This window comes from Dendrobates tinctorius, unplaced genomic scaffold (assembly GCF_039654945.1).
Source record: "Dendrobates tinctorius isolate UK_male_01 unplaced genomic scaffold, ASM3965494v1 ptg000065l, whole genome shotgun sequence".
NCBI classification, from domain to species: Eukaryota; Metazoa; Chordata; class Amphibia; order Anura; family Dendrobatidae; genus Dendrobates; species Dendrobates tinctorius.
Genome location: NW_027361733.1, coordinates 24405457 through 24431928, shown reverse-complemented (window position 1 = coordinate 24431928; position 26472 = coordinate 24405457). Strand labels below are relative to the sequence as shown.

At 44.9% G+C, this 26472-nt stretch overlaps 2 protein-coding genes across 6 annotated transcripts in view; one reads left to right on the top strand and one right to left on the bottom strand.

Annotated features, from left to right (window-relative positions):
• The window catches only part of LOC141094795 (interferon regulatory factor 4-like), a 52068-nt gene extending 37244 nt beyond the window's left edge, over positions 1-14824 (top strand). The window contains exons 3-9 of one of the 3 annotated variants that reach the window (XR_012233170.1): positions 13-193; positions 321-400; positions 1367-1448; positions 2042-2434; positions 8339-8454; positions 8539-8776; positions 8825-11164. Coding sequence is in view for 2 of the 3 variants with exons in the window: in XM_073580754.1 (XP_073436855.1) it covers positions 13-193; positions 321-400; positions 1367-1448; positions 2042-2434; positions 8339-8454; positions 8539-8613 (927 nt within the window). In the remaining variant the exon portion in view is untranslated. Of the gene's footprint in view, positions 1-12; positions 194-320; positions 401-1366; positions 1449-2041; positions 2435-8338; positions 8455-8538 lie in introns of all 3 variants that reach the window. The other 2 variants (XM_073580755.1, XM_073580754.1) reach the window with 2 other exon arrangements.
• Positions 14825-19688: 4864 nt separating this feature from the next.
• Positions 19689-26472, bottom strand: part of MYLK2 (myosin light chain kinase 2) — an 86601-nt gene continuing 79817 nt past the window's right edge. For all 3 annotated transcript variants that reach the window (XM_073580753.1, XM_073580752.1, XM_073580751.1), the window contains exons 11-12: positions 24188-24320; positions 19689-23829 (exon numbers count right to left, since the gene is read on the bottom strand). In XM_073580753.1, the coding sequence (XP_073436854.1) occupies positions 23749-23829; positions 24188-24320 (214 nt within the window). In that variant the 3' untranslated portion in view covers positions 19689-23748. The remainder of the gene's footprint in view (positions 23830-24187; positions 24321-26472) is intronic.

Below are 26472 nucleotides of genomic sequence, written 5' to 3'. Positions count from 1 at the left end.
TTACTTCTTCAGGCCTGGGCAGTGCATAAGGGAAAGTTTCAAGAAGGAGCCAAGGAAGACGCTTCGGTTTGGAAGGCAAGACTCCGAAATGCCCTGAAAATAAGTCCAGACTTTAAGGAGGTTGTGGATAGCAGCCAAGACTTTAAACCCTACAAACTGTATTCTGTTGTGTCAGATCCTCCACAGGAAACCCGTAAGTCTTCTTTTTTGGACATATATTTTGCTTTTAGTAAGGAACTCTTGAACAATTTCTAAAGTTTAGTCATCTTGATATAACAAGTAGTCATTCAGGTATTACAGTTGGTTATCTATACTTTTAGGAACTGATTGTATTTCAGATGAGGGATCCAAAGAAGCCGTCAAGAAACTGAAAGAACCACCAAGGATACCAATGATCAAAGTAACTACAGCTTACTAACCACCATTTATAACCAGTCTCCACCTTTCAAGGTGCTCACCTTCATCACTGAGTGCCCTGCCTGTCAGGAACACCGCACTACACTCGCTCACTGAGCCAGTGCGCATGTCCTGAGTACAAAAACAGTGCTCAAAGATACCTGTGGAGCAGGGCAGCAGCGGTGACGATGCGTGCTTCAGACTATCAGGACCTGAAGCACGTGACTGCTGGGGCGTGGCCTAAGCTCCACAGAGCTAGGAGCTGCAGGGAAACTCCTAGAAAGGTAACTACGGGACAAGTTACCAAGGGGCATAGACAGGGGCAGAAACCAGATCAATCCGGGGTCAATGCACGAGATAGCAGGACAGTACCAAAGGGTTAGACAGAGCGGATAGTCAAGACGTAGCAATAGATCAGAAAACCAGAACGGGCAATAGACGGTACAATAGGGGCAAACGGTAGCGGAGTAACAATAGCCAAGCCAGGAGGTCAGAACCAGAGAAGACAATAGTACCTTAAACGTGAGATGGAGTTCAGAGTGAGGGGACAGGCCGGGTCATACACGGGAATCAAACAAGCAATGCAGTAGGCGCACACCAGGGGGGTCGGTCAGACACACAGCCAGAATAACAGTATAGCTGACAGAGAATGCTAGTCTGGAGGGAGTATAAATACCCCTCCCAGATCCAAAGAGAGGCCGACAAAAGTTAACCCTGTGAGAACAGGACATTAACCATGTCCTAACCATGACACTGCCTAGTAGAATATATAAGGTTTGGATGGAGATGGTAAGAGTTGGGGGCACAAGGATGTCTTGGGACCTTAAGGGCCAAATATCGAAAACACTAAAATTACTCTGGTCATTAAGCTCCCTGCTATTTTTGGGATATTCCCTATATTTTGTTGTTTTTACTTTTGGATCTTGTTCTTCATTCTTTTAATTCTTTTTTTTATATGGCTCATATATAGATGGAGAATCAAATGATGCAATGTCCAGATGGTTCCTCTAAAGTTCTGCAGCTAGAAACGCTTAACACCCCAATGGAAGAAGGTGAGACAACCCCCAGTTAGATAGAAGCCATCAGGATCTGGTATTAACAACTTCTGGTAATTGCCAAGGAAAGCCACATCTGACTATACATATCCTCTTCATTGGCCAAATGAATGGCCAGACATGTAAAGCATTGACAGATTGGGATTTCCAAAGCAGCACCCCATTCTGATTCATAGAGCAGGGTTCGCAAGTGGGAGACCCCCATCTTGAGCATCTCTATGTCTTTATAGAATATATGGACAGATTTTGGTAATCATCCCATCATCACCTTCTTCATCAGATGCCATTGATGACTGTAGTTAGAATATAGATCTTATGGGTTTCATATGCATCTTCTGTATATAGATATGGATGTATGGGGGCCTGCAGAATTAGGAAATTTCGTTAGCCCTGGTGCCTGAGAACAAAAAAGACATATGGTCACATAAGAAAACACCAATATATAAATGGCACATGGTAGGTGAGGACCTTGTTACATATTTTGCATGGGGCCTAGGAGATTTCATTTACCCCTCTGTACATAGACTCCTTGTCAGGATCAGGATGGATGTAGGAGGTTTTCTAAAACTGACCTTGTTTTACTGCCGCAGATTACTGGCTACATGTCCGCCTTTACTACCAGGGCAAACTGGTGAATGAAATGACCACACAAACAGTCGAGGGGTGCCGCATTATTCCTCTAGCATCACCCGAACATGAACATATCTTGGGCTCGCCGCACCATCTGGAGAATATTCTGCTTCCACCACCACAGATACTGCCTGAAATCCTATCTCCAGAGATGCAGAACGTCGTCAAGAAGCTATTGCTGAACCTGGACAAAGGGGTGTTCCTGTGGGTGGCACCTGATGGGGTTTACATAAAGCGTCAATGCCAAGTGCGTGTCTACTGGAGTGGCCCCCTGGCTCCCAATACTGACCAGCCTAACAAGCTGGAGAGAGAGAAGACGTGCAAAGTGTTGGACATAGACCACTTCATGCATGGTAAGGGCTTGTTCACACATAGTGTTTCTGCTTCTTTTTCTGTGCAGAAATATGACAGCATTACATAGTAGCTAAAACATTTTCTAAAATCTCATTCACACTGTACTTTTTTTCTTATGTGTTTTGTTTTTTTTTAACCTGTGTGTTTTTTCGTAAGAACACAGCATTTCAAGTCTGTGTTTAATTTGGTGTTTGAATCAAATAAAGACCAGCTAATTCACCATAAAGTGCACGGATCACACAATCTGTGTGCAACAATGATGACTCCAGCTGCAACCGTCCAATAAAATTCTGTAATGGCTTAATTACATATTCCACAAAAATTTGACAAGACGCAAGAGATGTTTATGAACACTTGTGATGAAACCTATAAAGAAAGAGCATAAGTGATCCAAAACGTGTGTTGCACTTGCTTCTTGTCCAGTTTTTGTAGAATGTTGAATTAACCCGTAAATGACCGCCGATACGCCTTTTAACAGCGGTAGTTAAGGGTACTTAAACCACACCGCCTTTAACGGCGCTGTGGAAAAAGTGTATAGCGCCCCCCAGAGTCGGATTTTCTCCTTGGTCTTGGCTGCCAGGGGTAGCCGAGACCCCAGAGAACATGATTCTGATCGGTTTTTACCTACACCGATTTTGTGATCGCCGTTATTAACAATATAATTGCGACCGCAAAAAAAAAGTCCGATGTGCCATTTCATTTCTCTCTCCTCTGATGTGATCAAAAACAGAGGAGAGAAAAATAGGGTCCCCGATCCCTACCTGGTACCTCCCGGTGTCCCTCTGATTCCTGGTCTCCCCCATGGCCTCCAGCGTCTTCTTCCGGTAAGAAAATGGCGCAGGGCACCCGGCAAAAATGGGTAGATTTTTCCTATTGGTTCATTTTGGTCACTGTGATAGGGTCTATCAAAATAAAAAGAATACCGTAGTAAATAAACCCTCCCTTTATCACCCCCTTAGTTAGGGAAAAATAATGAAATAAAGAAAATATATTTATTTTCATTTTCCCATTAGGGTTAGAGTTAGGCTAAAGTGAGTTGGGCTAAAGTTAGGTTTAGGGATGGAATTTAGGGATAGGGGTGTGCGGGGGTTAGGTTTGTGGTTATGGTTAGGGTTGGGATTAGGGGTATGGTTAGGGTTGGGATTAGGGTTAGGGGTGTGTTGGGGTTAGGGTTGGAATTAGAATTGAGGGGTTTCCACTGTTTAGGTACATCAGGGGGTCTCCAAACGTGACATGGCGCCACTATTGATTCCAGCCAATCTTGCGTTCAAAAAGTCAAACGGTGCTCCCTCCCTTCCGAGCCCCGACGTGTGCCCAAACAGTGGTTTACCCCAACATATGGAGCATCAGCATACTCAGGACAAATTGCGCAACAACTTTTGGGGTCTAATTTCTCCTGTTACCCTTTGGAAAATAAAAATTTGGGGGCTAAAAAATCATTTTTGTGGATTATAAACTTCTGTGAAGCACTTAGGGGTTCAAAGTGCTCACCACACATCTAGATAAGCTCCTTGGGTGAGAATTTTTTGAACTAAACAAATCTGCTGATACTTCTCCAAACACTGTCTGGGAGGCTCATAAATGCGTGATCAGAGGAGTATTGATAAAACATGGGGCGATGAGGGAGGGGGAGGCCGATCTTGAGGCGTAACCTTCTTACTAAAAAGGCCAAGGGGATTCTAGCCCGCTGTAGGTGACACTACTACGAACATGGGAACAACTGTAGCAAATCCCTCTCAAAAGCACTAAGACAGCAAAGAGCTAGATCTTACATTCCAGAAATATTTTCCACTGCCCATGCTAAACGTGTCCAATCCTCCCATCACATTGCAAAAGCCTTTCAGACATTTTATGCGTCCCTTTACAACTCCGATAGAAATCCTGCCACCACCTCGCTCGGTTTTCGTGCCCGTGTAAAGGAATATATTGCGAATGCAAGTTTACCAAGGCTGATCCCCAGTGACATCTTGATGCTGGAGGAACCCATAACAGAACAAGAAGTGCGCTCGTCTATTTCTGCATCTAAAACGGGTAAGACACCAGGTCCCGACAGCTTCCCGGCCCTTTAATACAAAAAATTCTGAGATTTACTAACCCTGGGAATGTTAGCCTCCTTCAATGTCTAAAAATAACCCCCCACATCCAGATTCTCTGAGAGCCCATATTGCGGTGATACATAAAGAAGGGAAAGACCCGACCCAGTGTGCTAGCTTCTGCCCCATTTCTCTGTTAAATGTTGGTGTAAAACTTTTTGCCAAGATCCTTGCATCTAGACTTTCTCCCCTTCTCTCGGGAATCGTTCACCCGGACCAAGCTGGATTTATGCCCGGCCGAGAGGCCAGAGATAATATTATTAAGTCTATCAACTTAATTCATCATGCTAAATCCCAGAATGTCCCATCAATCCTCTTATCCACTGATGCCAAGAAGGCATTTGATAGGGTCAATTGGGTTTTCATGGAAGAGACCCTCATTCACCTGGGTCTGGGAACAAGGATTCTCCAGTCAGTCCCTTCCTCCAGGGTCCAGGTGAACGATGCACTTTCAGAACTGTTTTATATTTATAACGGCACACGACACGGATGCCCTCTGTCCCCCCCTCATTTTCATCCTCGCCCTTGAACCCTTTCTTAGACATGTTAGAGCCAACCCCCAATATCTCAGGTATTCATGTACTTCAAAACACTTATAAAGTAGCAGCCTACGCTGATGACGTTCTTTTCTTCGTTACCTCACCTAAGATCTTCCTGCCTAACCTAATGAATTCAGAACATAAGCCCAATTGTCTAATTTCAAAACTAATTTTTCAAATTCCGAGGCGCTTAACATTAATTCTTTCCCGGAACTTGTGAGATCTTTACAGAAGTCCTTCAGTTTCAAATGGGCTACCCAACACCTGAAATATTTAGGAGTAAGACTATCTGCAGACATCAATTCTCTATATCGATGGAACTTCCCTAGCCTTTTAACATCTATTCAAGCAGACTGTGATAGGTGGTCCAAGATATCCTTCACCTGGTTTGGCAGATGCCAAATTGTTAAGATGAACATATTACCGAGGGTCCTGTATATTCTACAGGCTCTCCCTATCAATATCCCTGCTAACTTTTTTAGAAAATTAAGGTCCATTTAAGTCTCGTTTATATGGGGAAGAAAATCTGCTAGACTAAAGAGGGAGCTTCTCTGCAGATCCAAGAGGTTGGGGGGAGTGGGACTTCTGGACCTAAAAATGTATCGCTTGGCAGGCCAACCAGCTAGAATGATAGACTGGTGCAGAAATGGTCACAATAAGGCCTGGGTTCAAATAGAACAAAGTTTTTGCCCAACCCCATTGAAGACCCTTCCATGGCTTTTACTTTGGGCCCAGAGCAAATCAATTCCCATCCGACTATTGGATCCACTTTAAAATACTGAGGTACAGCACTGGTCCGTTTACATTTACTCCCGGAGACTTCTCCTCTCACTCCGGTGTTGAGTCATCCTAAATTTGTCCCTAGCCGCTCGGACTCCATTTTTCGTCTGTGGATGGACTCGAGGATGGATAGCGTAGAAAACTGGGGAGAGGGAGCCTCCTGCCCTTCTCTGAGTGACCTTACCGCCAAAACAGATCCAGTACCCCTGGGCAGTTGGAGGTGTTTGCAACTTTTCCAATTTTTCAGCAGCCTTAAGGCCCCGTCACACTAAGCGATATCGCTAGCAATATCGCTAAAGCGTCATTGATTTTGTGACGCAGCAGCGATATTGCTAACGATATCGCTATGTGTGATACTTACCTCCAACCGGCTCCCCCGCTGGTTATCGCTGATTGCGCGAGAACGACCTGGCCCGTTTCTCGTCGGCCACTTCCTGCTGGGCTTCCTGCTGGCGCCGACGAGCGACGCGTGGAAGCGGGCGGGAGGACTTCTTCATCGCCGCATCTGACAGGTAAATAACGACCGCTGCTGCGTCGCTACATCGCTAGTGAGATCTGCCTGTTTGGCAGCTCACTAGCGACCACTTAGCGATGCACCAGTGATCCTGACCGGGTCATAACAATGTCGCTGGTGCATCGCTTAGTGTGACGGGGCCTTTACCTCCCCTTTTTTTTTGCCTCTCTTGGCACTGTTACATCTTTCCCCCCCGCTCTCTTTTTTTGCTTTAACTGCTCTCCCTCTTCTTTCTCTGTTCTGTCTTTTTCTTTCTTGTACTGTTAAAAGTTAAAAAAATGGAAGACCCTCCGAATCGGGTCATTGACCTCTACTACTGGGTCCCCAGATGTTAAGGACTCGTGGACGATTGCTTTGGTCGGGAGAGAAGTTGTATTGTTTGTATTCGTCTACTTGTCTAGTTTCAATTATTTTGTTAACCTGGATTTCGTTGTGAGTTTTAAAATAAAGAATTATAAAGAAAAAAAATGCTCCTTGGGGGTCTAGTCTCCAAAATGTGGTCACTTGTGGGGGGTTTCCACTGTTTAGGCACATCAGGGACTGTGCAAACGCGACATGGCATCCGATCTCAATTCCAGCCAATTCTGCATTGAAAAAGTCAAATGGTGCTCATTCCCTTCTGAGCTCTGCCGTGCGCCCAAATAGTGGTTTACCCCCACATATGGGGTATCAGCGTATTCAGGAGAAATTGCACAACAAATTTTGTGGTTCATTTTCTCTTTTTACACTTGTGAAAGTAAAAAAAAATGGTTCTGAAGTAAAATGTTTGTAAAAAAAAAAAAAATAAAAAAAAAAAGTTAATTTTTTCCTTCCACATTGCTTCAGTTCCTGTAAAGCACGTAAAGGGTTAGTAAACTTCTTGAATGTGGTTTTGATCACCTTGATGGGTGCAGATTTTAGAATGGTGTCATTTTTAGGTATTTTCTGTCATATTGACCCCTCAAAGTTACTTCAAATATGATGTGGTTCCTAAAAAAAAAATGGTTTTGTAAATTTTATTGTAAAAATGAGAAATCGCTGGTCAACTTAAGTTCCTAACAAAAAATATTTTGTTTCCAAAATTGTGCTGATGTAAAGTAGACATGTGAGAAATGTTATTTATTAAGTATTTTGTGTGACATATCTCTCTGATTTCAGGGCATAAAAATTAAAAGTTTAAAAATTGCAAAATTTAAATATTTTTGCCATATTTCTGTTTTTTTCATAAATAAACGCAAGTCATATCAAAGAAATTCCACAACTAACATGAAGTAAAATATGTCCCGAAAAAACATTCTCAGAATCGGCATGATGCGTTTGTTCCAGAGTTATTACCTCATATAGTGACAGTGCTCAGAATTATAAAAATTGTCCCGGTCATTAAGCTGCAAAATGGCTCCGTCACTAAGGGGTTAAGCCATTACATAATGTATTGTTTGGACACCATGTCTTCTAAAGGGGGTTTTACACATAGCGATATCGCTAACAATATCGCTAAAGCGTCACCGATTTGGTGACGCAACAGCTATGTGTGATGCCTCCGACCGGCTCCCCCACTGTCCATCGCTGATCGCGCAGCTCCATTTCTCGTCGGGGGCTTCCTGCTGGGCTTCCTGCTGGCGCTGACGAGCGACGTGTGGAGGCGGACGGGAGGACGTCAGGATTGCCGCGTCTGAAAGGTAAGTATTGTCCGCTGCGTCGCTGCTGCATCGCTGTGAGATCTTCCTGTGTGGCAGCTCACTAGAGATCATTTAGCGATGCACCAGCGATCCTGACCGGGTCATATCGCTGGTCGGGATCGCTGGTGCATCGCTAAATGTAAAGGGGCCTTAAGTCATATGTTCATATGTTTTACTCCAGTCGCATCCACAATTCTGCCTTTTTTTTTTTATCGTGAAGTAGGAGACAAAAACAAATCCCCGTTCCTCCTTTCCCAGGACTAGCATAGTGTGAGTTCTGATTTTCACTTACAAGATTTCTCCCTTTAACCTCTCGTAGAGATTCAGATGTACGTCCTGCGCAAAGGTCCTGAGCCCCAGTATCAGATTCAGCTCTGCTTCGGAGAGGAATTTCCAGGGTCAACACCGAGCTCCAAAAAGTTAATAACTGCTCATGTGAGTATACAATATGGGGTATACATGGGGAACATGTCACGTATGTGCCCTCATCTGATTTATCCGGCACTTTCATATACCTAGGTGGAGCCGGTGTTTGCTCGAGAAGTGCTTGTAATTGCAAAAAGAAAACTGAGAAAAGACCCCCCGGCTGACTAGTCTCCCTCCGTGGAATGACTGATCCTGATCCGGCTCGTTACATTGAACCTTCACATTTTTTAGTTACATCTTATTGTGGGAAAGCTGGGTGATAACCAGTAAATCTGCCTTTAAGGTCCTTATGTAGAACAGCTGGGTGACAACCAGTATATCTGCCATTAAGGTCCTAATGTAGGACGGCTGGGTAATAATCAGTATATCAACCATTAAGGTCCTTATGTAGGACAGCTGGGTGATAACCAGTATATTCCGCCATTAAGGTCCTAATGTAAGACAGCTGGGTGATAACCAGTATATCCGCCATTAAGGTCTTTATGTAAGACAGCTTGGTAATAACCAGTATATCCGCCATTAAGGTCCTAATGTAGGACGGCTGGCTAATAACCAGTATATCAACCATTAAGGTCCTTATGTAGGACAGCTGGGTGATAACCAGTATATTCCGCCATTAAGGTAAGACAGCTGGGTGATAACCAGTATATCCGCCATTAAGGTCCTTATGTAGGACAGCTGGGTGACAACAAGTATATCTGCCATTAAGGTCCTAATGTAGGACGGCTGGGTAATAACCAGTATATCAACCATTAAGGTCCTTATGTAGGACAGCTGGGTGATAACCAGTATATTCCGCCATTAAGGTCCTAATGTAAGACAGCTGGGTGATAACCAGTATATCCGCCATTAAGGTCCTTATGTAAGACAGCTTGGTAATAACCAGTATAACCGCCATTAAGGTCCTAATGTAGGACGGCTGGGTAATAACCAGTATATCAACCATTAAGGTCCTTATGTAGGACAGCTGGGTGATAACCAGTATATTCCGCCATTAAGGTAAGACAGCTGGGTGATAACCAGTATATCCGCTATTAAGGTCCTTATGTAGGACAGCTGGGTGACAACCATTATATCCGCCATTAAGGTCCTAATGTAGGACGGCTGGGTAATAACCAGTATATCAACCATTAAAGTCCTTATGTAGGACAGCTGGGTGATAACCAGTATATTCCGCCATTAAGGTAAGACAGCTGGGTGATAACCAGTATATCCGCCATTAAGGTCCTTATGTAGGACAGCTGGGTGACAACAAGTATATCTGTCATTAAGGTCCTAATGTAGGACGGCTGGGTAATAACCAGTATATCAACCATTACGGTCCTTATGTAGGACAGCTGGGTGATAACCAGTATATTCCGCCATTAAGGTCCTAATGTAAGACAGCTGGGTGATAACCAGTATATCCGCCATTAAGGTCCTTATGTAAGACAGCTTGGTAATAACCAGTATAACCGCCATTAAGGTCCTAATGTAGGACGGCTGGGTAATAACCAGTATATCAACCATTAAGGTCCTTATGTAGGACAGCTGGGTGATAACCAGTATATTCCGCCATTAAGGTAAGACAGCTGGGTGATAACCAGTATATCCGCTATTAAGGTCCTTATGTAGGACAGCTGGGTGACAACCAGTATATCTGCCATTAAGGTCCTTATGTAGAACAGCTGGGTGACAACCATTATATCCGCCATTAAGGTCCTAATGTAGGACGGCTGGGTAATAACCAGTATATCAACCATTAAAGTCCTTATGTAGGACAGCTGGGTGATAACCAGTATATTCCGCCATTAAGGTAAGACAGCTGGGTGATAACCAGTATATCCGCCATTAAGGTCCTTATGTAGGACAGCTGGGTGACAACAAGTATATCTGTCATTAAGGTCCTAATGTAGGACGGCTGGGTAATAACCAGTATATCAACCATTAAGGTCCTTATGTAGGACAGCTGGGTGATAACCAGTATATTCCGCCATTAAGGTCCTAATGTAAGACAGCTGGGTGATAACCAGTATATCCGCCATTAAGGTCCTTATGTAAGACAGCTTGGTAATAACCAGTATATCCGCCATTAAGGTCCTAATGTAGGACGGCTGGGTAATAACCAGTATATCAACCATTAAGGTCCTTATGTAGGACAGCTGGGTGATAACCAGTATATTCCGCCATTAAGGTAAGACAGCTGGGTGACAACCATTATATCCGCCATTAAGGTCCTAATGTAGGACGGCTGGGTAATAACCAGTATATCAACCATTAAAGTCCTTATGTAGGACAGCTGGGTGATAACCAGTATATCCGCCATTAAAGTCCTAATGTAGGATGGCTGGTTGATAACCAGTATATCTGCCATTAAGGTCCTAATGTACGACGGCTGGGTGATAACCAGTATATCCGCAGTTAAGGTCCTAATGTAGGACAGCTGGGTGCTCTGTAACGTTAGTAATATTGGTTCTAAACCCACTTTCCCTGGGACAGATGTAACGTAGAAAATGGATGTATTGAAATTTTAAGGTTAAGTTCCCACTATGAGTTTTTGGTGAGTGTTTGTTTCTGTGTATCTTTGCTGCACAAAAGAACTTGGCGTCTTACAGTCCAGCAAAGTGGGTGGGATTTATAGAAATCTTGTGCCAACTGTGGGTGTTTTTTTTTTTTGTGTGTGCAGCGTAAACTGACCTGCGGTGCGAGTTTGAAATTCCCAACATGTCAATTCCTCTTTTGGGTGTGTTGTTTTATGTGCGGATTTTCCCCATTGATTTGAATTAGATGCAGAAAATTCCCATGTAAAAAACGCATGTATACATACATAGTATACATAGTTTTGAAGGCTGAAGGAAGACCTTATGTCCATCTAGCTCATCCTATTTTTAGTGCAGCTGTTCTGCATTGTTGATCCTGGGGAAGGCAAAAAACCCACAGAGTAGAAGCCAATTTTCTCCATAGGGAAAAAAATTCCTTCCCCTAAGCTGGGTCAACCATCTACCTATAATATTCTGTTATTCGTAACCTTCTGTACTGTTACTCACAAGAAAAGCATCCATTCCTTTCTTAAATTCATTCAGTGAGTTGGCCATCACCACTTCCTCAGGAAGAGAATTCCAGAGCCTCACTGCTCTTACCGTGAAGAACCCTCTTCTATGCTGGTGCAGAAATTGTCTTTCCTCCAAACGAAGAGAATGCCCCTTGTTCTTGTCACAGTCCTTGGTACAGACAGTTCATTGGCGAGATCTCTGTATTGCCCTCTGATATACTTGTACATATATTAAGTCTCCCCTAAGTCTTCTCTTTTCTAGAGTAAATAGACCTAATTTTGATAACCTTTCTGGGTATTGTAGTGAACCAACTCCATTTATCATTTTAGTAGCCCGCCTTTGAACCCTTTCAAGTTCAGTAATGTCTTTCTTGAGCACCGGCGTCCAAAATTGCACACAATACTCCAAGTGTGGTCTGACGAGTGATTTGTACAGAGGGAGAATTATGTTTTCATCTCGTGTCCCCAGACCTCTTCTAATGCATCCCATGACCCTATTTGCTTTGGTGGCAGCTGCCTGACACTGGGCACTCCAATTTAGCTTCTTATTGACTAAGATGCCTAAGTCTTTTTCCATGTCTGATTTCCCCAGCAGTTTCCCATTTAGTAAGTGATTGTAGCATCTGTTTCTCCTTCCCATGTGCATAACCTTACACTTATCTGTGTTAAACCTCATTTGCCATTTTTAAGCCCAATTCTCCAATTTACTCAAATCTGTCTGTAGTTGCAAACTGTCCTCCTTTGTGTTAACTACCTTACATAACTATGCGAACATAACGATCAATAACGTTTTGTCAAAGTAAAATACCAGGGAGAAGTCAATGAGTCGGAGACAGTTCATTGCAACTTATGTCCATGTTGCTGCCTACTCAGAACAGGATTTATATGTAAATAAATGAACAATATTTGTACAGAACATGCTGGCAAAAATTAAGAGACCACCACCTCAAATCCCTGTCATGGCAGCCCATTCTCCAGACCTGAACCCCATTGAAAACCTCTGGAATATAATCAAGAGGATGATAGATAGTCACAAGCCATCAAAACAAAGAATAACTGCTTAATTTTTTGCGCCAGAGGCAGTGTGAAAGATTGGTGAAAAGCATGACAAGACGCATGAAAGCTGTGATTTAAAATCATGGTTTTCTCTTTCGTCTCATTGGGGGACACAGAAACCGTGGGTGTGTGCTGCTGTCACTAGGAGGTTGACACTATGCCATGAAAAAAATGTTAACTCAGCCTCCGCAGTATACACCCCTCCGACAGGCTGTAGGACAATCAGTTTTGCTTAGTGTCAGATAGGAGGTGGATAGGGGTCTCTTACAGACCCATGCCTGCCTCAATGTGCGTCATTCCTTTTCAGGTAACCATGGAGGGATACAGAGTAGATCGGCTACATCTGTATTCCCACATCGGGATTATGAGTACGGCGTGTACTGCCACCCCGTATCCTCATAAATCCCATTGGCAGGACCCTAGCCCCTAACACGGACTCGTGTTCAGGTGATCGTATCTGGTCCTGACCTTCGTCTCCCATCACTCGCCTTCCAGAGCCTGATGATCGAGTGAGACACCCTGCAGAAAAGATTTGGGATAGCAATCTTTTTGACAGGTAAACTGCTCCCTGTCACGGGGGGAGCTGAAGGTAAGAGGCTGCAGCATTTTTTATTGGGGAAAAAAAAGGAAGAGAAGCTCTTCTTGCATTTATGGAGGGATCACTGTTACCCTGTACTCCGTGGCTCTAACTTATCTTAATAGCCAGTACCTGCTTCCAAGCACTGCAGGAATGCAGATTGAGGCGCAGCCTCCAATCCTTCCTCCCGCAGCGACATTATGCTCCTGGGCTCCAGCGGTCATCCAGCACGCGCGCGTCCGATGTCAGATCCCGGCTTCCAGGGTAGGCCCAGCCCTCTGTGGTCCTCTTCCGGGACCGGCGCCATCTTTGTGCTCCAGGAAGTCCAGGGCTGGGCCCCGCCCACCGGTTCCGGGCGGGGCTAGAGGGCGGTTCACCTCTCCCCTCTGCCTTCGGGCAGCAGCTGCGATGAGGACACAGGACATGGGATGTGAGTACTGCACTACAGTTGTTGCTCCCTCACTCCGCTCTTTAACCCCGAGGGTCGGCAACCATCGTTAAATATTTTGTATGTACCTCATGAAATAACAGGCTCCCTTCGGGTCAGTCCTCCACACTCTGCTCAGAACGCAGCAGACCCACTGTATTACCTGTGCTAAAGAGCAGGTGCAGTCCCCCCTGCCTTTCCTGCCAGGGAGCTGCATGAGGCCGTCCTGCCTGCCGCCCAGGGGTTAGCCATTGCCGCGGGAGACAGTGAGTGTCCGGGATGGGCCTTCCTTATTTAAGTCCGTGGCTAACCTTACCAAGGTATCACAGAACCTGGTAACGGTGCTTGACAGATTGCCACCTCAGACTCCAGTGGACACAGGTGCATCAAAGGAGTCCTTTTTCTGGACCTTCTAGAGGCCGTAAAAGGTTGAGACAGGACCACCAAGCCAGGTCCCCTTCTTACTCCATCTCACCACCATAGTTTCTCTGGCTGTCTGCCTCTTCCCAGTCGTCCCCAGAATCATGTGTGGCATTTTTAGAGACACGCTCAGAGGAGGGTTCTGAGTACGGGCCAGAACAGCCTAGGGCGTCAAGGATATGGTCCAGGACCTCATTGCTGCAGTCAATGAGACCTTAACATTAAGGATGCTACATCGAAGCCTGATGATCGGGCTCTCTCATTTAAGCGGCATAGGTCCCCCTCCAGGGTCTTCGCCACCCACAGGGATTTTGAGGAGGTGTTGGCCAGGCAGTGTCAGAAGGGAAGCCGTTTTGGGATCTCATATCCAGATCTCACTACCAACTGGACCTCCCCCCCCCCCCCACTTCGGTGGATCCACCAGTGTCCAGACTCTCTACCAAAACAGTCCCTCCACTCACCTGTGGGGCACCCCTGGAGGATCACAATGATAGGAGGGTAGAATTCCTATCAAGATCCACCTTTAAGGCAGCAGCCGCTATATTGTGTCCAGCCTTCGCCTCAGCTTGGGTAGCTAAGTCTGTTTCAGGATGGGTCAAACAGCTTATACAGGGCTTATTGGCCGCGGCCCCATCAGCAGAACTAGCGGAGTTCGCAGACCAAATCTCTCTGGTCGGGAAGTACATGGTATTGGCAGCTTTGGACGCCGCATCCAGCGCAGTCCAAGCATCCAGCAACAGGGTAGCCGTCCGGTGAACGGTCTGGCTAAAGGCCTCGCAGGCTGATTTGGCCTCAAAGTGATCCCTAACCAATCTGCCTTTTCAGGATTCCCGAATTTTTTTTTTTTTTTTTCTTGGTCCAATGTTAGATCAAATCATTAAAGATGCAACAGGGGGCATAAGCTTCCTTCTCCATCAGGCCAGGTCTCGTTGATAGGCTTTCAAACGAAAGGCCCAATCCTTTCGTCCCTTTCGTCGTGCCCCAGCGGCAGACGCCTATGCTCAGGGCCCACAGAGGTCGCAGGCGCCTAGGGACAGGAAGAAGGTCCCTTCCCAGTTCCTCTCCCACACTAGGGAGCTGCCTTCTCTTCTGCAGAGACGTCTGGCAGAGTCAGTAATGGATACCTGGGTAAAGGAGGTGGTATCCACAGGATGCAATATGGACTTCAGCGCGCTTCTGCGAGGCCGTTTTTTTCTATCCCAGCCACCAAGAGACGCTGCCATGGCCTCAGGTTTTTTTTTGCGGCAATCAACTCTCTCCTCACCAAAGGAGTAATCATCTCTGTTCCCTGTTCCCAAGCAGGAGCGTTTTACAGGCTTTTACTCAAACCGGTTTGTAATACCAAAAAAAAAAGGATGGCTCGGTTCATCCCATACTAGACCTCAGGAGGTTAAACAAATGGGTCCAACTACGCCACTTCAGGATGGAGTCGATCCGGCCGGTGATTGCCTCTATGGAGGATCAGGAATTCCTATGCCCCATAGATATTCGGGACACCTACCTGCACGGCCCCATTTTTCAGGGACATCAAAGATTTTTGCGCTGCCCTGCCCAGCAGCAGCATTCCCAGTTGGTGGCCCTACCATTTGGGCTGGCAACAGCCCCAGAATTTTTACGAAGATTATGGCAGCAATGGTAGCCATATTAAGGGTCAGAGGTATAGTATTAGTCCTATATCTCGACGATATTCTCGTCAAAGCACCCACTTTCAATCGGGCGCAGGAAAACCTATCTGCGGTTCTACTCACGCTGTCCCGGTTTGGTTGGCTCTTCAACAGGGAAAGAATCCCACCTTACGCCAACACAACTCCTAGAGTTCTTAGGGATGCTAATCAACACCCGCCGCTCGAGGGTCTTTCTTCCCGAAAGGTAGTGGATTACTCTCCGGCAGAGAATTTGCTCTCTGCTAGAATCCTGACACCTATCTTTCCGCGCTGCCATGATAGTCCTGCGGAAGATGGTGGCAGCCTCAGAGGCAATACCCTTTGCCCTGTTCCAATCCAGGATACTTCAGAAGGACACCCTCCTTCAGTGGTACAGGTCCGTCTCTTCATTGGATCGCCCCTTCCTCCTTCCCAGTCAGGTTAGGCAGTTCCTCAAGTGGTGACTGACCTCCCCCCCTCGTCTATCTGGGGCGGTACTTTTTTCCCCCTGTCCACTGGCAGGTGATAACTACGGATGCCAGCCTCCTGGGCTGGGGTGCGGTATTCCGTCAGGTGTGATGGTCGAGGCGAGAATCCTCACTGTCGATCAACATTCTAGAATCAACCGGGGTCTTTCCAGCACTCCTACACTAGTAAGGATGCCTCAAGGATCAGCAGTTCGGATTCAGACAGTCAATGCCACAGAAGTGGCATACATCAATCACCAGGGGGGAACCAGGAGTCTCCGGGCATCGGCAGAGGCATCAAGAACCTTCAGCCGGGCAGAAGCTGCAATATCGGCAGTTTACATCCCCGGCACAGACCAACACAGCCGCCGACTTCCTCAGTCGGGTGGGGCTCGCAGCAGGAGAATAGTTCCTACATCAGTATGTGTTCCATCAAATCTGCCGGCTATGGGGGACTCCGAATGTGGACCTTCTGGCATCTCGACAGAACAGAAGGGTCCAATAGTTTGTCTCCAGGTGCCGTGATCCTCTGGCAATAGGGGTCGACGCGCTGGTTATTCCCTGGTCACAGTTCAGTCTCTTACCTGGTCCCTCCCCTTCCTCCCCTACCCAGGGTGCTAAAGGGGATCAGGGCGGAAGGGGTGCCGGTCATATTGGTCGCCCCATACTGGCCCAGGAGGGCCTGGTTCACAGAAATTATCAATCTTCTCATAAGCACCCCCTGGAGACTCCTCGACAGACCAGAGCTCCTGGCTCAGGGGCCGTTTTACCACCCGAATTCTCGGTTGCTCAATTTGACGGCTTTGCCATCTAAACCACAATACCGAGAGCAGCAGGGGGTTTTTTTTCGGACCGAATCATTAATACAATGATCCAGGCTAGGAAGCCATCTTCTTCAGGTTCTATTATTGAGCCTGGAAGGCTTATTTTGTCTGGTGTGAGTCTAATCACATCACACCTATACCCTGTTCCCTACCATCTGTCCTAGCCTTCCTCCAGGCAGGATTAGATTCCCTGAAAGGCCAAGTATCTGCTCTCTCTATTCTTTTTCCAACAGAATTCGGCCTCTCGCCTGCAGGTTAAAACCTTTCTTCAAAAGGTGGCATACAGCTCCTCCTTACAGATCCCCAGTGGATCCATGGGATCTTAACCTGGTCTTGGAAGCCTTGACAAATTCACCCTTGGAGCCCCTCCGGGAAGCTCCCATATCCCTTGTGTCCTGGAAGGTGGTATTTCTCATAGCCATCACCACCTCCATCAGGCGGGTTTCAGAGTTGGCGGCCCTGTCCTGTTGCCCTACGTTTTTGATTATGCACCAAGACAGGTTGTTTTGCGGCCTCCTCCTTCCTTCCTCCCCTAGGTGGTATCGGCCTTCCACCTGAACAAGGACATAATCCTCCATCATTTTGCCCTAACTCATCCTCTGGAGCGTTCTTTCAATAGGCTGGACCTGGCCAGGGCGATTAGGGTCTACCTTGCTAGGACTGCTCCTTTCAGGGAAACAGACTCGCTCTTTGTCATTCCTAATGGGGTGAGAAGAGGCCTGCCGGCCTCTAAGGCAACAATCACCCTCTGGATCAGAATGGCAATTCTGGAAGTCTACCGGATGAAGAACAGGGTGTCCCCTGCCGGGGTCAAGGCTCACTCAGCCAGGGCAGTGGGCGCCTCCTGGGCGGCACACCATAGGGCAGTGTTTCTCAACTCCAGGCCTCAAGACCCACCAACAGGTCATGTTTTCAGGATTTCCTTAATATTGCACAGGTGATTCGATTAATGCTTGAGCGAGTGAGGAAATTATCACCTGTGCAACACTAAAGAAATCCTGAAAACATGACCTGTTGGTGGGTCTTGACGACTGGAGTTGAGAAACACTGCCATAGGGCATCAGCCATGCAATTGTGCAAATTTGTCCAAGCTATAGGTAAAACAAGAGCGCAATAGGGTCTTATCCGGGTGACTTATAGGGTTTAATAAAGAAATATACTCACCCTTTCCAGGAGAGAGCAAAGCATATAAGATTAGTTTGTCAGCCTGCTGCACATCCAACGGTCCGCCAGTGACCGACACATAAAACTCTTAGGAATAAAATCTTTGGATTTAAGTGCGCTGCCAGACATGTCATCCCCTGAGGAAGAAGTATGGACTCCGAAACGCGTTGGGTATAAAGAGATTAATTCATCTACATGATAGGAATCTGAATATTTGTCTGGCAGCGCACTTAAATCCAAAGATTTTATTCCTAAGAGTTTTATGCAATTGTGCAAGGCAGCCACCTGGTCGTCCGTTCATACCTTTTCAAGGTTCTATAAGGTCCATGCCTATACTTCAGCGAACACCAGCCTAGGCAGAAGAATTTTTCAGGCGGCAGTGGTGAGTTCTCCGACCTGAAGGATGTTTCTGTCTTCTCCCTCCCCAGGGCCTACTTTTGGACGTCCCACGGTTTCTGTGTCCCCCAATGAGATGAAAGAGAAAACAGGATTTTGGTTGCTTACCTTAAAATCTGTTTCTCAGAGTCTTCATTGGGGGACACGGCGCCCTCCCATGATTTTGTTACTTGTACTGAATATATGAATATATGATGACTTACATGATAATGTAAGCACTGGTTCTTTTTTTTTTATTTTGACCATTTCTCATTTTTAGAAAAAACAATACAAAATTTAGTGTTTGGGTCTCCCTCAGAGGTCATGGGTCTTCCAGCAGGACAATGACCCAAAACACACTTCAAAAAGCACTAGAAAATGGTTTGAGAGAAAGCACTGGAGACTTCTAAGGTGGCCAGCAATGAGTCCAGACCTGAATCCCATAGAACACCTGTGGAGAGATCTAAAACTGGCAGTTTGGAGAAGGCACCCTTCAAATATCAGGGACCTGGAGCAGTTTGCCAAAGAAGAATGGTCTAAAATTCCAGCAGAGCATTGTAAGAAACTCATTGATGGTTACCGAAAGCGGTTGGTCGCAGTTATTTTGGCTAAAGGTTGTGCAACCAAGTATTAGGCTGAGGGTGCCAATACTTTTGTGTGGCCCATTTTTGGAGTTTTGTGTGAAATGATCAATGTTTTGCTTTTTGCTTCATTCTCTTTTGTGTTTTTTCATTTAAGACAAATTAAATGAAGATAATAATACCAAAGAATTTGTGTTTGCAATCATTTTCTGGAAGAAACTGAGTATTATCTGACAAAATTGCAAGGGTGTCAATACTTTTGGCCACAACTGTATATATAATCAAAACTGATACTGTGTTAGGCCACTTTCACACATTCAGTATTTGGTCAGTATTTGTAGCCAAAACCAGGAGTGGGTGATAAATCCAGAAGTGGTGACGTGTTTCTATTATACTTTTCTTCCTATTATTTCACTCCTGATTTTGGCTTACAGATACTGATATAAGATACTGACCATAAATTGAATGTGTGAACGTGGCCTTATATGTAGTGCTCGCCCAAAAGTGTGGAACATGTCACAGGAATTCCCAGGGAATATCACTGCCATACCTCACACCTTCTGTCCCTACATTAGGTATATAAGTGTATCAGTTTTTAGAGTTTTTGTAACTAAATAGAAATGCTGATTATTCCTCTTCAGTTTAAAAAAAATAATTGAATGTTCTGATTGGCTGATATAGGTTTGCTAAATAGGTTTTAATAACAATGTGCAAATTTGCAGTAAACCATATAGTGACTTAAGAGCACTCATAAGTGCTAAAGTCTGAACGTTAACATAGCAGTGTTGGTGGGTACAATATCCCAGGGAAAGATCAGCAATGAGTGTAGGTTAATTCAGCACTCCAACAATTCTTATTGCAGCATAGACTAAAGATTAATTTAGAAGATTTTGTGCATTAATTGTATATACTGAGTCTGAATGTAAGAGATTTGATGATGCTTCTCTGTCTCCTGCTTGTGATAGCTTTCTCCCCATCAGGTCTTAAAAGGAGGACAGAGCTACGTGAGGATATTTCTGAATTGATTGAATAGGTGATGTCATCCTCTAGTTCACAGGAAGTCAGAGACTTTCTGCCTACATAGAAAAGCTTGGTGTTCAGACTGATGTCCATGTGCCACCTCTGCTCATAATGAAAAGTTCAAAATGCATAGATGCAACAGAGGTGGGATGTAATAAATAACAATGATAGAATATTGCTTTTGAGTTGTCATATGCTCAGAAAAAAGGCTGCAGTGTTATTTTAAGTGTGTTTACTTTTGCAACTCAATCAGGAATATTTACATGAGATATTGGGGTGAAAAGAAAGTAATCTGTAGATCAGGGGAAGAAGTGCTGTTGCCATATTGATTCAAGATGTATATGTGCTTTAGGAGCAGCTGCTATGGGAACTGTATACAGGTTGGGTCCACATCGAGCATGACTTCCCTCTCCATATGCATGCCAACATTGACAAACTAGGAAGACGAGCCCTTCTGAAGGGGTTATGCTGTCCTCTTACAAGGCAGTGCAAGGTGTGAGAGATCTGCATGGGTCTTGGTTGGTTTAAATATGGAGTGGTTTCAGTCATACCTTGACCTATGTATGGATGCAGGGCCACCATCAGGGCATTACTGCCCTGACTGGCGTATGGGGCCTGGTTGGCAGATGGGCCCGCATTGGGCCCCGTCTCATCTGCTCACTGGGCCCTACCAGCAGGCTAAACCGGGCCCTTGCTAGCGGCGCTGCGGCAGTTCAACTCTATTGACATGAGTCATTGTCAGTCACCGGTGAGTGCACGCTTCAGCTACATGAAGGGAGCTTCACCGCAGGAGCACGGCCAGGTAAGAAGAACGTGTTTTTGTTTTGTTTTATTATTCGAAAGCTGCAATCCGGGGGCCCGGGGCAGAATGGACATGGGGGCAGTGGCAGAATGTGAGACATGGGGCAGAATGTGAAACACGGGGGCAGAATGTGAGACACGGGGCAGAATGTGAGACATGGGAGCAGAATGGACATGGGGCAGTGGCAGAATGTGAGACACGGGACAGAATGTGAGACATGGGCGCAGGGGCAGAATGTGAGACACAGGGGCAGAATGGACATGGGGGCATAATGTGAGATACGGGGGCAGAATGTGACAGTGAGACACAGGAGGGGGCAGAATGTCACAGTAAGACACAAGAGGGGGCAGAATGTCAGACGCAGGAGGGGGCAGAATGTGACAGTGAGACACAGGAGGGGGCACGATGTGAGACACGGGACAGGATGGGAGAAGCATGGTGCAGGATGGACAGATGGGGCAGGATCGGGGTATCATATGGGGGAAGAATGGACACTCATGAGGGCAGGATGAGAGAAAATATGGCTGGAGCCAGGAATGAGACACGGGGGCCAGGATGGGGGCTATTATTACCATAGGGGCTAATTAAGGGATATTATTACTGCAGTGATGTATTTATTTTATTTTTTTCAGGATACTGTTTAAAATGGGGGGAGATCCTGTTACTGTGCAGAGCCACACTATGTGGCCTTTTTTTCTTCATCTGGTGTAGTGTAGAAGTTGGGAAAAAATTAAGTAATGTGTTCTGGAAGTGGAGCTCTAGATAACTGTTATTTCCTGCAGAGACAAGCCCTGGCTGGAAGACGTGATGGCGGTCTGTGCTGGATGAAAGATGAAAAGCGAAGCTGAAGGACTTCACCTAGAGGCGTTACTGGTGAGTCAGTGTGTTATCTGTACACTGACATTATACACTATATACAGAGTGCCTTTGTACAACGTCACCAGTGATCACTGTATTACCTGTACACTATATACTATATGCAGAGCTCCTGTGTATGTCACTGGTGATCACTGTATTACCTGTACACAGACACTGCATACTAAGCACAGCTCTCCTGTGTATAATGGCACTTATGGTGATAGTATTATGTTTTTTAATTAATGATCAGTAGAGTTGAGCGAAACGGGTCGGTCAAATTCAAAAGTCGCCGACTTTCGCTAAAGTCTGGTTTCACCGAGCAAAACCCGACCATAGCGTGAGGTTGGCCATGCGGTCGCCGACCCGAGCGCCAAAGTCGGATTTCCCAGAATGTTTGCACGTGACTTTTTTCAGCCACTGAGCAAAGACGTACACTGTTGGCAACGAGATGACATGTGCAGCGTCCGGGGAGAGAGAGAGATTTAGCGCACTTTAAAAAAGCGGTCCGGCATGTAGGTGTGTTTATTGTCCTCCACTCCCTGCCGACTGTGCTTCCCCATTGACTTGCATTGGGTTTCGTGTTTCGGTCGGACCGTCGACTTTTCACGATAGTCGTACTATTTCGTTCGACTCGACTTTTGAGAAACTCAGGTTTCATGAAACCCGACTCGACCCTAAAAAAGCAAAGTCGCTCATCTCTAATGATCAGTATTACAGTATTCAGTCACCATGTGGTGGTAATATGTGGTCTGGGCATGGTACGGTGGTATTTGTCCCTTGTATGTGGTATTATTGGTCACCATGTGGTGGTAATATGTGGTCTGGTCATGGTGTGGCTGTATTTGTTCCTTGTATGTGGTATTATTGGTCACCATGTGGTGGTAATATGTGATCTGGGCATGGTGCGGTTTTATTTGTTCCTTGTACATGTGTGCTATTATTCTGTCACTGTAGTGGTAATATGTGGTCTGGTCATGGTGTGGCTGTATTTTTTTTTCTTTTATGTGGTATGATAGGTCACTATGTGGTGGTAATATGTGGTCTGACATGGTGCGGTGGTATTTGTTCCTTTTGGATGTGATATTATTGGTCTTTTTAAAAATTGAAAAATAAAAAATATACATAAATGGTATTGGATATTTTAACAAATGTTTAATAGAGTAGAGTAGGGCCTGGCCAAAGAGTCTACCTTGTCGTGGTGGCAGATTTAAAAAATCTTTAGCCCAAAACAAGAGCTGCTGGCTATGTGTGTGATCTAGAGATGGGAACTGTTATTGTGTGATTGGTGAGAAGTGGAGTTTTTCCAAGAGAGCGTGGTGGGACTGTGGACAGTTCGAGAGGTGGAGCCTGGGTGGAGTCTCAAGGGGGCCCCGAAAATTTTGCCAGTATGGGGTCCCGAAATTCCTAGTGGCAGCCCTGTATGGATGTTCACAGGTTCCCGTAAAGCATGAGCAAGCAGCAGCTGTATCAGCGAGCAAAGCAGAAGCTTTGTGACATACAATGCTAATTGTACAAAAATGTGATCACACGAGAAGATGTAAGAGAGCAGATGTAACAGGTCTTTTCATATTACAATGCAGAATCAAAGGTAAATGACAAGTTTGGGTCTTCTACTTCCCAGTACAAATGGTTACTTCACGTATGGAGCTCATATACAGCGAGATGTCATTGCATATGTCAGTGTATGGCATCTCAATTGAATAGGCAGCGGCGTTCTGTTTTATTGGAAAAGAGCTGCAATCAAAGCCTAAACTCAAACACAAAGCTATTTATATAGCTCTACTGTCCAACATAGAAGGATCAAATCCATAGGAGGTTCATGAGGTCTCCAATGCCAGGAAGAGGGTACCCAATAGGTCCTTTTGTGGTAGTTCCCAAAGGTGGCTTCTGGAGGTGGTAGGAGGACCATAATCTTTATCCAGGAACCAAAGCTTAACCATCCCCCTTCTTTCCTTCGGTCATTTTGAATATTCTAGATATTGATGGCTCAAGAGGTGAGCAGTCAGTCGTTATGGCTATAGACATATGGCTTGGCTTCCTTGGTTTTCCATCAGATCCTCATTCGCCCATTGAGGACAGAGCTCCAGTGCTACTCATCCTCTTGAATCTGTTCGCAGCCGTCACAGCAAATACATTCTTCTGTTGAGAACAAAAAGAGACACTGTAAATTCATCAGTCGTATAGCGTACATCCAGCTTTCCTAGTCCCTTGGGATCCTGGACATTGGAAATAGGTCTTTGTATCATGGGAAAGCTGTAACTGATGAAGGAGGAGAAATCAAGAGCTTGTGGTCATTTTTATTATTGGGGCTTTTCCTATTTTTGGATGTGTAACCTTGAATGTAAAGTGTAAATGAGAGGACACTAGGGTGAAGGACATTGAAAGCTGAATAAGCTCAACCGAAGATACTGTTTACTCCTGTGCCAAGAAGATGTCACCATGAAATCACCATGTATGAAACGATAAGTACGGGATTAGGACAGCAGTAAACACAAACCTTCCAGCGTCTCCTCATCATGTATTTCCTCAGTTCCATCTGTGATTTCAGGAGACGGTTACAAAGCTTGGCTTTTCTAGCAAGATCATTGAGCCATGGGTGCTTGAGACACTCACCGGCAGTCATACGCCCACTGAGAAAAAAACACATCATCTGAAGTTAAAAAATCAATGGAAATTACTGCCCTATATGGAAAAAATATAGCTAGTATAATACTTCCACATATCTGCAAGAATATAGCTACAATAATGCTGCCTTATATGTACAAGAATATAACTACAATGCCGGCAAAAAAAAATCTTAACGTATAAAATTCACATCATGATTTCACTTCTTTAACCCCTTCATGACCAAGCCTATTTTGACCTTCATGACCAGGCCATTTTTTGCAATTCTGACCAGTATCACTTTATGAGGTAATAGCTCAGGAACGCTTCAACGGATCCTAGCGATTCTGAGTTTGTTTTTTTGTGACATATTGGGCTTCATGATAGTGGTAAATTTAGGTCGATAACTTTTGCGTTTATTTGTGAAAAAAAATCAGAAATTTGGTGAAAATTTCGCAATTTTCAAATTTTGAATTTTTATTCTGTTAAACCAGAGAGTTATGTGACACAAAGTGGTTACTAAATAACATTTCCAACATGTCTACTTTACATCAGCACAATTTTGGAAACAAAATGTTTTTTTGTTAGGAAGTTATAAGGGTTAAAAGTTGACCAGCGATTTCTCATTTTTACATTAAAATGTACAAAACCATTTTTTTTAGGGACCACCTCACATTTGAAGTCACTTTGAGGGGTCTATATGGCAGAAAATACCCAAAACTGACACCATTCTAAAAACTGCACCCCTCAAGCTACTCAAAACTACATTCAAGAAGATTATTGACCCTTCAGGTGTTTCACAGGAACTAAAGCAACGTGGAAAGAAAAAATGGACATTTTAATTTTTCCAACAAAAATTTTATTTTAGCATCATTTTTTTTCATTTTCACATGGGCAACAGGATAAAATGGATCCTAAAATTTGTTGGGCAATTTCTCCTGAGTACACCGATGCCTCATATGTGGTCATAAACCACTGTTTGGGCTCACGGCAGGGCTCAGAAGGGAAGGAGCGCCATTTGACTTTTTGAATGGAAAATATGCTGGAATATTTAGCGGTTGCCATGTCGCGTTTGGAGATCCCCTGTGTGCCTAAACATTGGAGCTCCCCCACAAGTGACCCCATTTTGGAAACTAGACCCCCCAAGAAACTTATCTAGATGCATAGTGATCACTTTGAACCCCCAGGTACTTCACAAATTGATCTGTAAAAAAAAAGTACTTTTTTTTTTCAGAAAAATTTTCTTTTAGCCTCAGTTTTTTCATTTTCACATGCGCAACAGGATAAAATGGATCCTAAAATTTGTTGAGCAATTTCTCCTGAGTACAACGATACCTCATATGTGGCTAATCGTTAGCGGACACCATGTCGTGTTTGGAGAGCCCCTGTGTACCTAAACATTGGAGCTCCCACACAAGTCACCCCATTTTTTAAACTAGACCCCCTAAGGAACTTATCTAGATGTGCAGTGAGCACTTTGAACCCCCAAGTGTTTCACAAAAGTTTATAACACAGAGCAGTGAAAATAAAAAATATTTATTTCCTCAGAAAATTATTTTTTAGTGCGCAATTTTTCATTTTCACAAGGGTACCAGGATAAATTAGACCCCAAAAGTTGTTTTCCAGTTTGTCCTGAGTACGCTGGTACCCCATATGTGGGTGAGGACCACTGTTTGGGTACATGTCGGGGCTCGGAAGGGAAGTAGTGACATTATGAAATGCTGACTTTGATGGAATGGTCTGCGGGCATCATGTTACATTTGCAGAGCCCCTGATGTACTTAAACTGTGGAACCCCCCACAAGTGACCTCATTTCGGAAACTAGACCCCCCAAGGAACTTATCTAGATGTGTGGTGAGCACCTTGAACCCCCAAGCGCGTCACAGAAGTTTATAACGCAGAGCCGTGAAAATAAAAATAATTTTTTTTCCTCAAAAAAATTATTTTCAGCCAGCAATTTTTTATTTTCACAAGGGTAGCAGGATAAATTGGACCCCAAAAGTTGTTGTACAGTTTGTCCTGAGTACGCTGGTGCCCCATATATGGGGGGAACCATTGTTTGGGCACACGTAAGGGCTTGGAATGGAAGTAGTGACATTTTGAAATGCAGACTTTGATGGAATGGTCGGCGGTCGTCGTTACGTTTGCAGAGCCCCTGATGTGCCTAAACAATAGAAA